Here is a 13,724-nt window from a genome sequence, read left to right as displayed (position 1 = left end):
CTTCAAACAAGCTCCGGAAGCCTCGGTCCGCCGCGCCGCTACCAAGCTCTCGGATCAGCCAAACTGGTGGGATGGCGGGGCAGTTGTCAACATTTCTGTTGCTTCTTGCTTTTGTGCTCCTTGATAAGACGTTGTCTTCTCAACTTCAACCAGACTCGGAAGAACACACACGACTAGGTAGGACCACCGAGAAGCTATCGTAGTAGTACACGGATCTTGTCCCAAACGAACACCCACCAAGCCATTGGCAGCAGGTCGCCCATCATGGCGCAGGCCAAGCAGAAATGCGCTCTGATATGCATTGACGGCTGGGGCATACCCTCCGACAAGTCACCTCCCAACGGCAATGCCATCCTCAACGCCGAAACACCGTGGATGGACGAATTTGCGAAAGACGGCTCAAAGTACGCCCAAGGCTACACCTCGCTGGAGGCTTCCTCGCTGGCCGTAGGTCTGCCGGAGGGCTTGATGGGAAACAGTGAAGTCGGGCACTTAAACATCGGAGCCGGACGAGTGGTATGGCAGGACGTTGTGCGGATCGACCAGACGATTAAGAATGGCGAGTTGAGGAAGGTGGAGAATATTGTCAAGTGCTTCAAGCGGGCGAAGGAGGGTAACGGCCGCCTTCATTTGTGTGGTCTGGTCAGTGATGGAGGTGTGCACAGCAAGTACGACCATCTGGTGTCTCTCTTGAAAGTGGCCAAGGAGATGGAGATCCCAGAGGTCTATATCCACTTCTTCGGCGACGGCCGGGACACCGACCCTCATAGCGGTCTGGGGCACATGAAAGACCTCCTGGCCTTCACGAAAGATCTTGGACTCGGCAAAATTGCTACTGTAGTCGGAAGATACTACATCATGGACCGCGACAAGCGCTGGGATCGAGTGGAAATCGGCATGAAAGCGCTCGTCACTGGCGAAGGCGAAGACAGCTCCGACCCGGTCAAGACCATGCAAGAACGGTACGACAAAGGCGAGACAGACGAGTTCTTCAAACCCATCATCGTCAACGGCGCCTCCGCCCGCGTCAAAAACGACGACACCCTCTTCTTCTTCAACTACCGCTCCGACCGTGTACGCGAGATCACCCAGCTCCTCGGCGACCAGGACCGCTCTCCAAAGCCCGACTTCCCGTACCCCAGCAACATCGCCATAACCACCATGACGCGCTACAAAACCGACTTCAACTTCCCAATCGCCTTTTCTCCCCAAGTCATGGACAATGTGCTCGCCGACTGGCTCTCCAAGCAAGGGCTCAAACAATGCCACATCGCCGAGACAGAAAAGTACGCACACGTCACGTTCTTCTTCAACGGCGGGCGCGAGATCCAGTTCGACAACGAAGACCGCGACCTTATCCCCTCGCCTAAGGTAGCGACCTACGACCTCGAGCCGAAGATGAGCGCCATGGCCGTTGCGGACCGAATGATCGAGCGCATCAAAGCCGGCACGCACGATTTCGTGATGAACAACTTTGCCCCGCCGGATATGGTGGGTCATACCGGCGTCTACGAGGCAGCGGTGAAAGGCTGCACGGAGACGGACGCCGCGATCGGGAAAGTGTATGAAGCGTGCAAAGAAGCCGGATACGTACTCTTCGTGACGAGCGACCACGGGAACGCAGAGGAGATGCTCACGGAGGAGGGGACGCCGAAGACGAGCCATACGACGAATGAAGTGCCTTTTGTGATGGCGAATGCGCCGCAAGGGTGGAGTTTGAAGAAGAAGGAGGGCGTGTTGGGGGATGTGGCGCCGACGGTGCTGGACATGATGGGGGTGGAGAAGCCGGAGGAGATGGGGGGGAGGAGCTTGTTGGAGAAGTCGTGAGTGTGATGTTCATGAAGGGACGAGATGGGATTGACATGGTACAACCTTATAGACAATGTCGCTGATGACGAGAACACGATATACGTGCTGATAGGACGAATACCGCGGCAATGGACTTTCAACCGACCAAGCTCGTCGAAGTCGAGCCACACTCCAATGCATCCTCCAGGGGTACCGACCGCATTCATGCTCATCCCACACCTCCCACACTTCTCCCTCGCCATACATGTCCACACGAGTCATTCAGCACTTTGTGCAACCATCCAGTTTCAGCCATGTGCTGCAGAAGGTCGCACAACATTTCTGTAGAGGGTGTGGTGAGATTACGACTCAGCTACACCGTCATCTTATCTTCTTAAGCGGAAAGGCTCCTTGCATGTGCATGAAGGCGAGAGGCGGCGGCTGGATCGGGCTGTGATTGGATCTTGGTGGAGGAGATGGAGGGGCTTGGCAGGAACGATGCGGGATTCGGGAGGGCATTGCATGTGACAGTCGACGATTCACAGAAGTCTCCGAACAGCGCAGTTGTAACGTCGACGTGTCGAAGAAGTTGTCAGACCGTCTAAGGAGCTGTCATGTCAATGTATCGGCTATGCAGTGCACAAGTTTCATCTTCACCTCGTGGGTTGGCGCACACCACCCCTGCTCGGTTCCTGATCTGCCAAATCTGTTAGCTTAATGTACCCCTGAGCATCTGCATTGGCCCGCGCTGGAGCTGGCCCATTTCTCATCTTGGTGCCAGCAGCGCACGCGTTGTCGCACGGAAAAGTCTCCCGGTGGAGGCGTGCGCGGTATCTCGATTGGTCCAGCATTCCACCGCCCATTGCTTCTCTTATCATGTGAGACGGACACGACAAGACAGGAACGGTCAGAGAGGAATCGATTCCGGCGTCTGCTCCCCCCACCGCGGCTGCTGCACGCTGCACGACCGAGCGGCCTTGAACTCTGTTGCCCGCGTCCTACCACTGGGTCATGGCAAGCGACTATGCAGCGCCTACTGCAGGTCCGTCTTCAGCATCCGTTGCCAATGCTTCGCCGCAGAAGTTCGCCAGTCCGCCCGTCGCTCTGAGCAAGCGCACTTCGTCGCGCAATGCGTTGAGCGAGAGTTATAACGGCGGGAAGGAATCGCCGCCTACGACACCGCCGCCGAATGCGCGCAGGCGGACCAAGTTGAAGGAGAAGGGGAAGCAGACGGCCAAGGCGCAGACGAACGCGGAGGAGTACAGTGCTGTGATTGATAACAGGCATTCGCATGGTTTGAGCTGGTCGAGCACGACGCGGGACAGTGTGGTCGACAACTTGCTCTTCTCGTTGGATAACCTTTCGCGGACGGACGTACGAGACGAGGAGGACCGCGCGATTGAGGCCGCCGACTTCGATCGACAAAAGTACATGTTGCCTTTCGCTCCGCCGCCGCGGCCAACCATCGCCAAAACGCAACGACCGCGCGGGCATACTTATTCGAGCTCTTCTTCCAGCGTATACGAGAGGCCGGGCATGATGGACTCGCCTAGTACTTATTCGGGCACGCCAAAGGGCAGACGGAGCAACAGCAGTTCGAATTTTGGGATACAGCACAACATGAGCGCGAAGGTGCGGGCGTCAAGACATCGAGGAGCGAGCAGTCTGAGCACGGATACTTCGACGATTGGCTCGAATGGACTGCTGGGAAGAGAAAGTACAGACAACAAGCCGACGTTCGACAGAACGAGCTTGGAGTACGGCTACAGCACAATCACCAGCCCGAGCAATATCAAGCGCAATAGGCGGTCGTTGAGCATGAGCCAGATCCACGAGATGTTCGCTACATCGGAGGGTGAGAGCGGTGCCTCCATGATCAACCGCGGTAGGCCGGTGCCTTCGGTATACAGCCCCTTCGATGTGGATGGCAATGCTGCGCCGGAACCTACGATCGCTGCCGGTCCGCGCAAGCAGCAGAACCCGACTGCGGTCGGGCCTGTGTACGTCAACCAGGCACCAAAGGGCTCTTCGATACGCAAAGTCACCACGCACACCGACCTTCGATCGAGCAGCATGCCAATGCCCTCGCAAGCCATACCGCAAAGCATTCGCAATCAGGCGGACGAGTTCGTGCGAGCGAGCAGTATGCGTGGCCAGCCCTCCATTCCAGGTCAGGAGAAGCCGCTTCAGAGCCCGTCACTGCAGCCTCCTCATGGACCAAGAGCAGCAGGCTCAAGTCGCGAACGGCCTGGCTTCTTCAAGCGCGTGTTTGGGAGCAGCTCATCACGAGGGTCGAATGACAGAGTTGAGACACTGGGATATAGCGACCTCGTGGGAGCACCTGAACGGAACAGCAGCTCTGGTGGCGGGACACAGCATCCACGCACTGGAACACGGCGTTCATCCGCCAGAGATATTCCGCAGACGAGTGGAGGATCCTCTCACCCACCTGTTGCACTGAACAAGAAACCATCGAGTTTCTTCCGGCGAAGGAAGAAGTCCACTTCAGAGCTCAGCCCGCCGCCACCACTACCGCTTGGGATCGCCAATGCGAAGAAGACCGGTTCCGGAGCGGATAGTCCTAGTGCAAGCAGCCTTTGGAAAGTCATGGATCCGTATCTGGCTGGTGAGGATGCGCCACCGGTTCCTTCTTCACTGTCCAAGGAGAAGTCGAAGGAGGACGAGTCGTCACGGCCTACCACGAATGATTCAACAGAGGATTCGGACAATCTGGACATCTTTCACTCTGGTTACACACCGCCTCCTGATGCTTCACTCGGAAGGCGCAACCCACTCACAAGGATGTCTTCTGATACTGAGAAGGGTCACGCGAGGGAAGACAGTGGAGCGGCGAAGATGAAGGTGAAGAAGAAGAAACAGGACACCTTATCCCCGTTGCAGCAAACGAGTTTCCTGTTCAACTCGCACAGCAACGAGAATCTGCGTGTGACGCCGCCACCCATCTCTCCTGCGTTGGTCAGTCCGATGGCAAGGGAGGTGTCGCCTGTAGATGAGAGTGGGGAGGACAGACGGCCGGTCAGTAGGGCGAGCACTGGTGATGGGATCACCGGTTCTCAGGCTGTCAGCCCAATGGAGGAGGAGATGGAGGCGAGCCAGCATGCACGAGAAGGGAGCGACGGCGACGGCGGCTTCGTGAAGCGGAGCATCGACCTGCGCCCAGATTCGAAGAGAGGCGAGCGCTTGCTCCTCATACCCACGGCATCTGAGGAAATGCTGGGTTACAGTTCGAAGGAGCTGGCGACTGTGATTGAGTCCGGCTCGCCGACGAAAGAGGACAGTTCGCAGCCGACTTCAGCGAAGAGTCCGGCGTTCCACACGGCAACTTCTGCCAATTTTCCGAATGAAGTGCATTCGCCTACGAGTCCGAGCACGCGCTTCCATTCTGCTGCGAGCCTTCCGCTTGTGCAGATCGATGGTGCCGACCCTCGAAAATCCGTCGAAGCAAATGGCATGACCGTCGACACTGGCCCTGCCGAGCCCGTCCCAGCCCTCCCGACAGACGTCACAGACTCGAACGCCGAATACCGTGAGCGCGCACGCAAGATCTTCGACGGCGACGAAGAAGACGTCAGCAAAGCTGAAGCCTCCTCCTGGCTGGGCGAGAGGAACACGCTCTCCACGAAGACCCTGGAAGCGTACATGAACCTCTTCGACTATGCCGGCTTCAGCATCCTGGTCGCCTTGCGGCTGCTTTGCGGTAAGCTGACTTTGAAGGGCGAGACGCAGCAGTTCGACCGAATAATCAATGCTCTGTCTGCACGATGGTGTGAGTGCAACCCGCATCACGGCTTCAAGGCGCAGGATGTCGTACACACGATCTGCTACTCGCTCATCTTGCTGAACACGGACTTGCACATGGCGGATATTGGCGAGAAGATGTCGAGGTCGGCGTATGTGAAGAACACTCTGCCGACCATCAGAAGAGTTGCGGCGGATGCGGCGCCCAGTGCCTTCGAGGAGACTGTCAAGCCTAAACCGAATGCATCGAGGCCAACACTGCCATGGAGCGATTCGAGCAACACGATCCAGCAACTTTCGCCGAGCGAGCGGACGAGCTTCGAGCACGAGCGGCCCCGCCAGTTGAAGAGGTTGAGCATACGGCCGATGATGGACCGGCAGGACTCTGACAACGGGACGCCAACGGAGAGTGCGGGTGGTGGAAACAATGCATTCAATGCGCTGGTCAATCAGCCGTGGAGCGGATCACCGAAAGGCTGGGAACTGGAGCTCGAGAATATCCTGAAAAGCTTCTACGCTTCGGTGCGATCGGATCCGTTGCCATTACATGGCGGACCAGCCATGCCTGAAAATGTGCCCGCCGAACGGAATCTCAGCGTGCAAAACTTCAACTCCGGATTAAAGAGGACTGGCTCGCTGATCAGCAAGGCACCGAGTGACAATGCGTCTTTCCGCTCCAAAGCTGGCGGCTTCCGCACCATGACTATGGGTTTCCAGAACAAGTACAATCGCTCCAGGCCTAAGCTGTATCCGAACAGCACTTATGGCTCGTCTGGTACCTCCTTCGACGATGGCAGTGTCTGGTCGCCTGCGCAGAGCAGTGCGTGGAGTAAAGGGTCGGCCTCACGGACCCTGACCAGTGCATCAATGCAGAGTCTCGGCACGCACTTCTCCAGCGCTGGAGGGGACTTCAAGCACTCGATTGGGTTTGCGAATGCGTTAAGCCAGGCCATCATACGCGAAGAAAACGCCTTCACGCAGAGCGATGGGGAGAGCGTATCCATGTCCGTTCCAGGTGGACTGCTCGAAGACGAATCACTAGCCCTCGAAGGCGCCCCATGGGCGAAAGAAGGTCTGGTACAGCATAAACACCACCTCGAAGCCTCCGGCAAGAAAGCGAAAGAGCGCAGCTGGAACGACTGCTTCGCTGTGATAAGCAAAGGCAAGCTCACGCTGTTCAACTTCAACACTACCTCCAACAGCAAATCAATCGGCAGGAAAGCCTTCACGAAACCTCAATCCAACGGCCGTGCAGCAACTGCCAACGTCTCAGGCCAAAGGGTAGGCGGAGGCGACTGGATGGAGAACGCCGAACAACTCGCCGTCTTCGTTCTGCGCCAGACCATCGCTTCCGTCCTCCCGCCCCCAGGCTATGGCAAGACGCGCCCGAACGTCTGGGCCTTGTCCCTGCCATCAGGAGCGGTCCACCTCTTCCAAGTCGGCACCCCAGACATCGCCGCCGAGTTCATGAGCTCCGCGAACTATTGGTCCGCCCGCCTGAGCAAGGAACCTCTAAGTGGAGGCGTAAGCAACATCGAATACGGCTGGAGCGACAACGTGATCAACCCCGCCCTCCTCGAACCCTCCCGCTCCGAAGCCGCATCTCCCACCCCTCCGTCATCCTCCCACCCGCCAGGCTCAATGCAGAATCGTCCCCACCACTCACACTCCAACTCCTCCGGCGCCGCGGGTCTTTCTCGCCCCTCCTTCCAGTCATCCCTGCGCGGGAGTTTCGATACAGGGTTCGGTGGGGCCCATCGTGTGAGATTGCCGGGCGATAAGGTACAGATGGCGGAGTGGACGCCGCCGACGCAGAGTATGATGGCCTCGCAGCTGATGGAGGTGGATCAGCTAAGGGCTTTGCGGGCGTACGTGGCGGGGGTGGAGGGGGAGTTGAAAGGGCATAATGAGTTGAAGGGGGCGATTGAACTTGCTGTAAGTCTTCTTGCTTCCCTTGTCAGCCTTGGCTGGGTTCTGGCCTGCGATAGCCCGTGGGGCCACGTTTCGTGGATGTTATGCTGATGTGATATGTACAGTACTCCCCCCGCCAAGCAAACCACACCCGCGCCATGGCCAACTGGCAGCGCAAATCCGACCACCTGCTGCGCGAAATCGTCAAGTTCCAAACCTACGTCGACAGTCTGGCCGCCGCGCAAAAGGCCAAAGACGCTTTCTATGCAAGGAAAGAGGCGAAGGAGGCGGAGCGGAGGGCGAGGGAGGATGTGGTGGCGCTAGCGGCGGCGGCTGAGACGCAGGGGTCGGTTTCGGGGGTGAGTACGGGGAGCACTGGGACTGGCTCGTAGGGTGGGCGGTTGGGGTGTTGGGTTATGTGGTGGTTTGGAAAGGGGAGGTCTACAGGGCTGCTAGGACGCAGCGAGGGTTGAGATTGGATGATTGGGGTGGTGTAGTTGTACGATTGCGATCGGGCTTTTCTGCCAGGCGCTGGGTTTGGACTTCTGTTAAAGTGCGATTGGGGAGGGCTTGGTTCTGCTTCTTGGGATACCCAAACTTGTGTTGAATATCGCGGTGGAGAAACGGTTGATCAGATAATGGTGTGAAATTCAAACTACGCTCAAATTTGATCTTCCTATGCCAGTCTCCCGTTCTCAGGGCCATGCTTGCATCGCATCCAGCTTCAGGTAGCTCCCGAACCAGTCGTTCGCCTACGAGCCTGTCACCAAACTGCCACTTCTCGTCCTGCGCCTGGTCCAGTCGATGTCAAATTGGAAACGCTCGGATGCCCGCCTATACGAAAGTGTAATACTGCAGCTTGTCGTCGTCTTCTGGATAAATATCGTACTCCATCCGATCCATGATGTACGCCCTCGAAGTCACCCAACGATAGTGCTCACCTTCCCTTCGAATAATCGCAGGTGCCCAGGAGCCTTGACACATAAAGACGCTGTCCCCAGCAGCGATCGAGTGCGGAGCGAGCCCCAGTTTTCCAGACTCTGTGCGAAACATGGTCTGGTAGCGAAACGACAGGGTGATGACGAGGAAAGCGGCCCAGCTTGTCGGATGGGCTCGGACGGTGCGTAAAATCTGGAGCTCGATTCGCTCCTGCCATGCCGCGTGCTTAGGGTTGGTCGAGAGAGCGAGTATTTGGTCGTCCAGGGTGGACCCGGTGAGAGGCACTTCGTGGTCTGGAGCAATAAGTGACCGGCCTCGGATGTGGGAGATGAGACGAGTAAAAGCTGGGAAATCGATGGTTTCAGAAGCGATCGCTCTCGACGTGCGGAGCAGTTCAAACATCTCTCTCCCGCTGCCGGCGTCTTCCTCTTTTCTCGGGTCTGTCAATTTATTGGTCGTCTGCGCCAATCCGACGAAAGACTTGAGAGCCTTGAGGTTCCACATCAGGACCAGGGCTTCGCTGCATTCGATAGACGTCTCGATGGCTTCTCTCCAGAAATCTTCCAATGACGGGACATCCAACAGACTGGTGAGCTCGCGAGCAGGATCGACCAGGTCCAGTGAGCGGAATCTGGCTCGTTGAGATACCATGTCGTTGGACACTCCTCGCACTAGCAAGTGACGATCGTTTTCCGCAAACTGGACGTCGTAGTGGTAACGAAATTCTCGCTGTGGTGCCGGCTTGAATTTGACGTAGTTAGCAGCATAGTTCCAATTGGCCACCCACGACGGCGCCGATGACAGCTGTTCCAGTCCTGTCAGACCCTCAAGCAAGCCGAGGCCTCCGCTCTTCATGATCTGTACCGTGTAGTGCCAGTAGATTTCCGCGAGCGGCATGCTATAGTCCGGGGCGGGCAGCGGGACCCCGGCCGCAGTCAGTAATCCGTGAAGCGCGAAGGCGTTGTCTTCCGGCTTGGAAGCGAGTTTTACCAGCAGGCTCGGCGTCCAACTCAGGTTGCCTCGTGCTTCCAAGTACACTTTCGTAAGGCCTATAACCGTCCATGTGACTCGATACGCAGTTGTTTCACTCTTGTTAAGCCTTTTGAGAATCTGGCGTGTACGGTCGTTGGCCTCTGACAGTGCCCAGGGGTCAATCATAACGTCTTCCCATACGAAAACTGCTCGCTGACTCAAGGCCACTTCCTGCACACACCAGAGGCGATTGAACCACGGCGTTTGCCAATAGAATTCGTCCAAAGCCTCGTCAAGGACTATGTGTCATAAGCTGAAAGCTGAGTACTTGAGGTAAACGCGGACTACTTACACAGTGGATTGTTCTCCTCTATCCAAGCGATCAACTTCCGATCGCGCTCCTCGCAGTCCTGGATATGTGCGAGCTCTGCGTAACCGGCAAGCCACGTCGCCGCGTACAAACATTCCTCGTACCTCTCAATGCGGAGTCGTGAATGGTGCAGCCATGTCAGCACGATCTCTGCTGCCGCGTAGGTCTTGCCCATTATGCCGACCTGGTGGTTTCGCTCTTCTACAGCAGCATCGCTCTGCGACACGCAAACCTGATCTATCCAAAGCACGGCCTTCTCATGCTCAAGAGCCGGCCGGAAGCGTCGTAAAGCTGCTTCACAGTTCTTCGTGATCAACAGGACCCTTCCGTCAACATGGATCTCTTGATCCGGTGTCTGGTCCTCCCAGGTGTACGAAATTGCTGAGTATCTAGGTTCGTCAGACAATCGCGCTTCGACTAGCCGGCATGATAGAGGAGCAGCCGTGTCCGCATTGCCAGCCACTTCGACCAGGCGGATGGAGTCCTCGTGTCGCAGTGGTTCGTACACATATCGATCAGCCATCTCGCTCTGTAGCCAGCGTGGCCGATCTCGCCAGCACAATTCTCGGGATTCTGCTGGGGTGTGATCGAGTTGGAGTCAAATTCCGAGTAACTAATCAGCTGTGAACGATGTGGTGGGCAGCATAATTTATCGTCCAGAGCACAAGGCTGCGACCCCAGCCTTGCCACAGCCACCACAACACCGCCCAGACTGCGATTGTGATTGGTTCATACGCCAGCCTCGCCCAGCTCAAACACCTGCCCATCAACGAGAGGCGGCTAAGAATCAAGACCACTCTCATTCATGTAGCTTCCTCTACATAAGCAGTGCTACTCGAAACCTAAGTCAAGCAGCTGGTTGACGCCGCATCAAAACTCCCCCCCATCCCATTCCCATCGTCCCATCTGCCCAATCGCAGGCCATGCCATCAACTCATTCCATTCGTTGAAGACTCATCATCCGCAAACACCAACGCTGTTGTTGAAAGCACATATCACTTTTCGTCATGGTATCAGTCCATCCCATCCGCAACGCCATCATCACCATACCGCGCGAAACAACCACAGCAAAGCCCTCACAACGACCCACAGCACCAGCACCAAAGCCGCAAGAACACCCACCACCTCCTTCTCGACCACGATCTCGACCCACGGCGTGATCAGACCGAACTCCCCATGCGAAGAAGATGAGGAAGCGGACGCGTCGTTGGGCTTGGTTTTCCCCGGGCCAGCGCTCTACACCGGCAGCGGAAACGTCCCCGCCCACGCCGCAATCTCCGCCTTCATCTCGGCAATCTCCTCAATCTTGCCCCCATGCGCCACCCGCGCCTTGAAATCCTTCTGCTTGTTCGCCTCTTTCGGCAGCTCATCCTGGATCTTCCGCGCCAACCGCACACACCGATCAATCAACCCGGCAATCCGCTCGAAATCCTTCTCGCCCATGCCTCTGCTCGTCATCGCCGGCGCGCCGATGCGGATACCGCAAGGTGTGAGAGCGGATTTGTCCCCGGGGGTGGTGTTCTTGTTGCAGGCGATGTTGACTTGTTCGAGGACTGCTTCCACCCGTGCGCCATCCAGGCCGGTGGGTTTGAGGTCGAGCAGGACCATGTGGTTGTCTGTGCCGTCGGTGACGAGTTTGTATCCCAGGGATTTGAAGGAGTGCTCGAGCTGCTTGGCGTTCTTGATGACTTGTTCCTGGTACTGGACAAACTCCGGCGTCTGGGCTTGCTTCAGCGCGACGGCGAGGGCGGTGATGGTGTGGTTGTGCGGACCACCTTGATGCCCGGGGAAGACGGAGAAGTTGATCGGGCCTTCGAGGTCGTAGAGGGTGGTGAGTTCTTTGCCGGCCTTCATCTCCGTCTTGCGCACGCCTTTGCGGAAGAAGATCATGGCGCCGCGGGGCCCGCGCAGGGATTTGTGGGTGGTGGTGGTGACGATGTCGGCGTGGTCGAAGGGGGAGGCGTTGACGCGCGCGGCGATCAGGCCGGAGATGTGCGCCATGTCGACCACCAGGTAACAGCCGACTTTGTCCGCGATGGCGCGCATGCGGGCGTAGTCGATGGTGCGGCAGTAGGCGGAAGTGCCGGCGACGATGACTTTGGGGCGGTACATCATGGCGTTCTCTTCGAGTTTGTCGTAGTCGATGATGCCGGTCTCGAGGTTGACGCGGTAGGGGAAGGTCTCGAAGTATGTGCTCACGGCGGAGATCTTCTTGGTGGGTGTTTGGTAGCCGTGGGACAGATGGCCGCCGTGGGGGAGGTCGAGGCCCATGAGACGGTCGTGGGGACGCATGATGGCCTGGTAGACCTGGAGGTTGGCTGGGGAGCCAGACAGGCATTGTACATTCACGCCCCACCGTTCGCTGTCGAGGCCGAAGGTTTGGAGAGCCCGCCTCTGGCACATCAGCTCGATCTCGTCGATGTGCTCGTTGCCGCCGTAGTAGCGTGCGCCGGGATAGCCTTCACTATACTTGTTGCTCATGGGCGAGCCAAGGGCATCGAAGACGGCGCGGGAGGTGACGTTCTCGGAGGCGATGAGGAGGATGGACTCGCGTTGACGCTTGATCTCTTTCACCATAATGTCCGCGATCTCGGGGTCGAGGTCGACCAGAGGCTGCTGCATGAGGTCGGCGTGTGCTTGTGAGAGGGCGTAGGTGGCTCCCTCGACGCCGTTGGTCGTGCCATTGGTGTGGCCGTTGGGGATGCCGTTGGACATGGTGGTGGTCTCTTCTTTCGTATGGAGTATCTTATGGTATTTTCACCCTCTGTGTGTATGTGAGAGTGTGGTGTGAAGTGCGAAGCGGTCGATATAAATGTCTGGAATGACTCCAAGATCCAGACCATATTTTTTTGGAGAAGCTCGGACTTCGGACTTCCAACCTCAAAGCGGACATCGAGAACACAGCATCATCGACCTCCTCCAACACACCACCACCTACATCCCTCCCTACCTTATCCTCCACACGTCTACCTCCCGACTTCCCCTGATGCGATGACAACAGCCCGGCCACTAGGCCGCCTCACCACCCTCCTCCACCACCACCGCCAGCACACCCCTCCCCGCTCCCTCCACCTCATCCTCCTCCAAACCCGCTCCTACGCTCAGAAATCCGAACCCCTCCCCATCACCCAACACCCCTCCACCAACGACGTCTACCCAGTAAAATCCGCCCTACACGCCATCCAAGGCGTCGCGCCCCTCGACCCCGTCAACCCTCCCCGCTCCACCCGCCCTCCCCCACTCAACCTCCCCAAACGCGGAGACGAGAATGTCGCGTTACATTACTGGAACATCGGCCGCGCATACCTGACTTTCTACAAAGACGGCGTGCGCGGGGTCTGGTACAACTACCGCGCCTCCTCCCTCTTAAAACAGCGCCTCCTATCCATCCTCGGGCCGTCCCAAGGCCGCGATGTCGTGGCGACAGCTATATCAGCAGGCAAGATCGAGCGCTCGGAGTTCCAACTGCTGGTGAGGAATCGACACGATATCGGCAAATTACCTTTCTTCGGACTGTTGGTGGCGATTTTTGGAGAATGGTTGCCGCTGTTTGTGCCGTTCATTCCCAATGCTGTGCCGGGGACTTGCAGGATTCCGAAACAGGTGCTCGGGATGAGGGAGAAGGCGGAGGAGAGGCGGAGGGGGGTGTTTAGGAGTGGGGTAACCATGCCGAAGGGAGAGGAGATGAGGGTGAAGGGGCAGGAGGGCGAGGATGGGGTTGGGATGGCGGCGTCGCAGGTTTCGACGGTGCTGAAGGAGTTGCAGCCGGCGCAGCTCAATCATTTGTCTACGACTCTTACGCTGCACAGCAGATTCTGGACTCCCCCGGGCTTCCTCATACGACGAAGAATATCTTCGCGCCTCACCTACCTCTCTCAAGACGACCATCTTCTACTACGGTCCAAGAATGCGACCGAGGGCTTGTCGAAAGACGAGGTCCAGATTGCGTGCGAGGAGCGCGGGATCGACATCTTACACCGAAAAG

At 57.5% G+C, this 13,724-nt stretch overlaps 4 protein-coding genes across 4 annotated transcripts; 2 read left to right on the top strand and 2 right to left on the bottom strand.

The window, feature by feature from the left end:
• Positions 1-264: 264 nt before the first annotated feature.
• LTR77_003232 (uncharacterized protein) lies at positions 265-1,827 on the top strand (the record flags this gene model as incomplete). Its single annotated transcript, XM_064800489.1, has 1 exon — positions 265-1,827. One exon carries the CDS (start codon positions 265-267, stop codon positions 1,825-1,827), a length of 1,563 nt encoding a protein of 520 aa, XP_064661828.1.
• Positions 1,828-2,799: 972 nt separating this feature from the next.
• LTR77_003231 (uncharacterized protein) lies at positions 2,800-7,850 on the top strand (the record flags this gene model as incomplete). Its single annotated transcript, XM_064800488.1, has 2 exons — positions 2,800-7,482; positions 7,584-7,850. 2 exons carry the CDS (start codon positions 2,800-2,802, stop codon positions 7,848-7,850), a joined length of 4,950 nt encoding a protein of 1,649 aa, XP_064661827.1.
• A 442-nt stretch (positions 7,851-8,292) lies between these two features.
• On the bottom strand, positions 8,293-10,262 carry LTR77_003230 (uncharacterized protein; the record flags this gene model as incomplete). Its single annotated transcript, XM_064800487.1, has 2 exons — positions 8,293-9,668; positions 9,722-10,262. 2 exons carry the CDS (start codon positions 10,260-10,262, stop codon positions 8,293-8,295), a joined length of 1,917 nt encoding a protein of 638 aa, XP_064661826.1.
• Positions 10,263-10,975: 713 nt separating this feature from the next.
• On the bottom strand, positions 10,976-12,454 carry SHM2 (Serine hydroxymethyltransferase, cytosolic; the record flags this gene model as incomplete). The annotated part of the gene is made up of 1 exon (XM_064800486.1): positions 10,976-12,454. One exon carries the CDS (start codon positions 12,452-12,454, stop codon positions 10,976-10,978), a length of 1,479 nt encoding a protein of 492 aa, XP_064661825.1.
• Positions 12,455-13,724: the final 1,270 nt, after the last annotated feature.

Source organism: Saxophila tyrrhenica, assembly GCF_035928015.1.
Source record: "Saxophila tyrrhenica strain CCFEE 5935 chromosome Unknown scaffold_4, whole genome shotgun sequence".
Lineage (NCBI taxonomy): Eukaryota > Fungi > Ascomycota > Dothideomycetes > Mycosphaerellales > Extremaceae > Saxophila > Saxophila tyrrhenica.
Note: the sequence above shows the minus strand (reverse complement) of the source record. Positions and strands in the feature narration are given on the sequence as shown.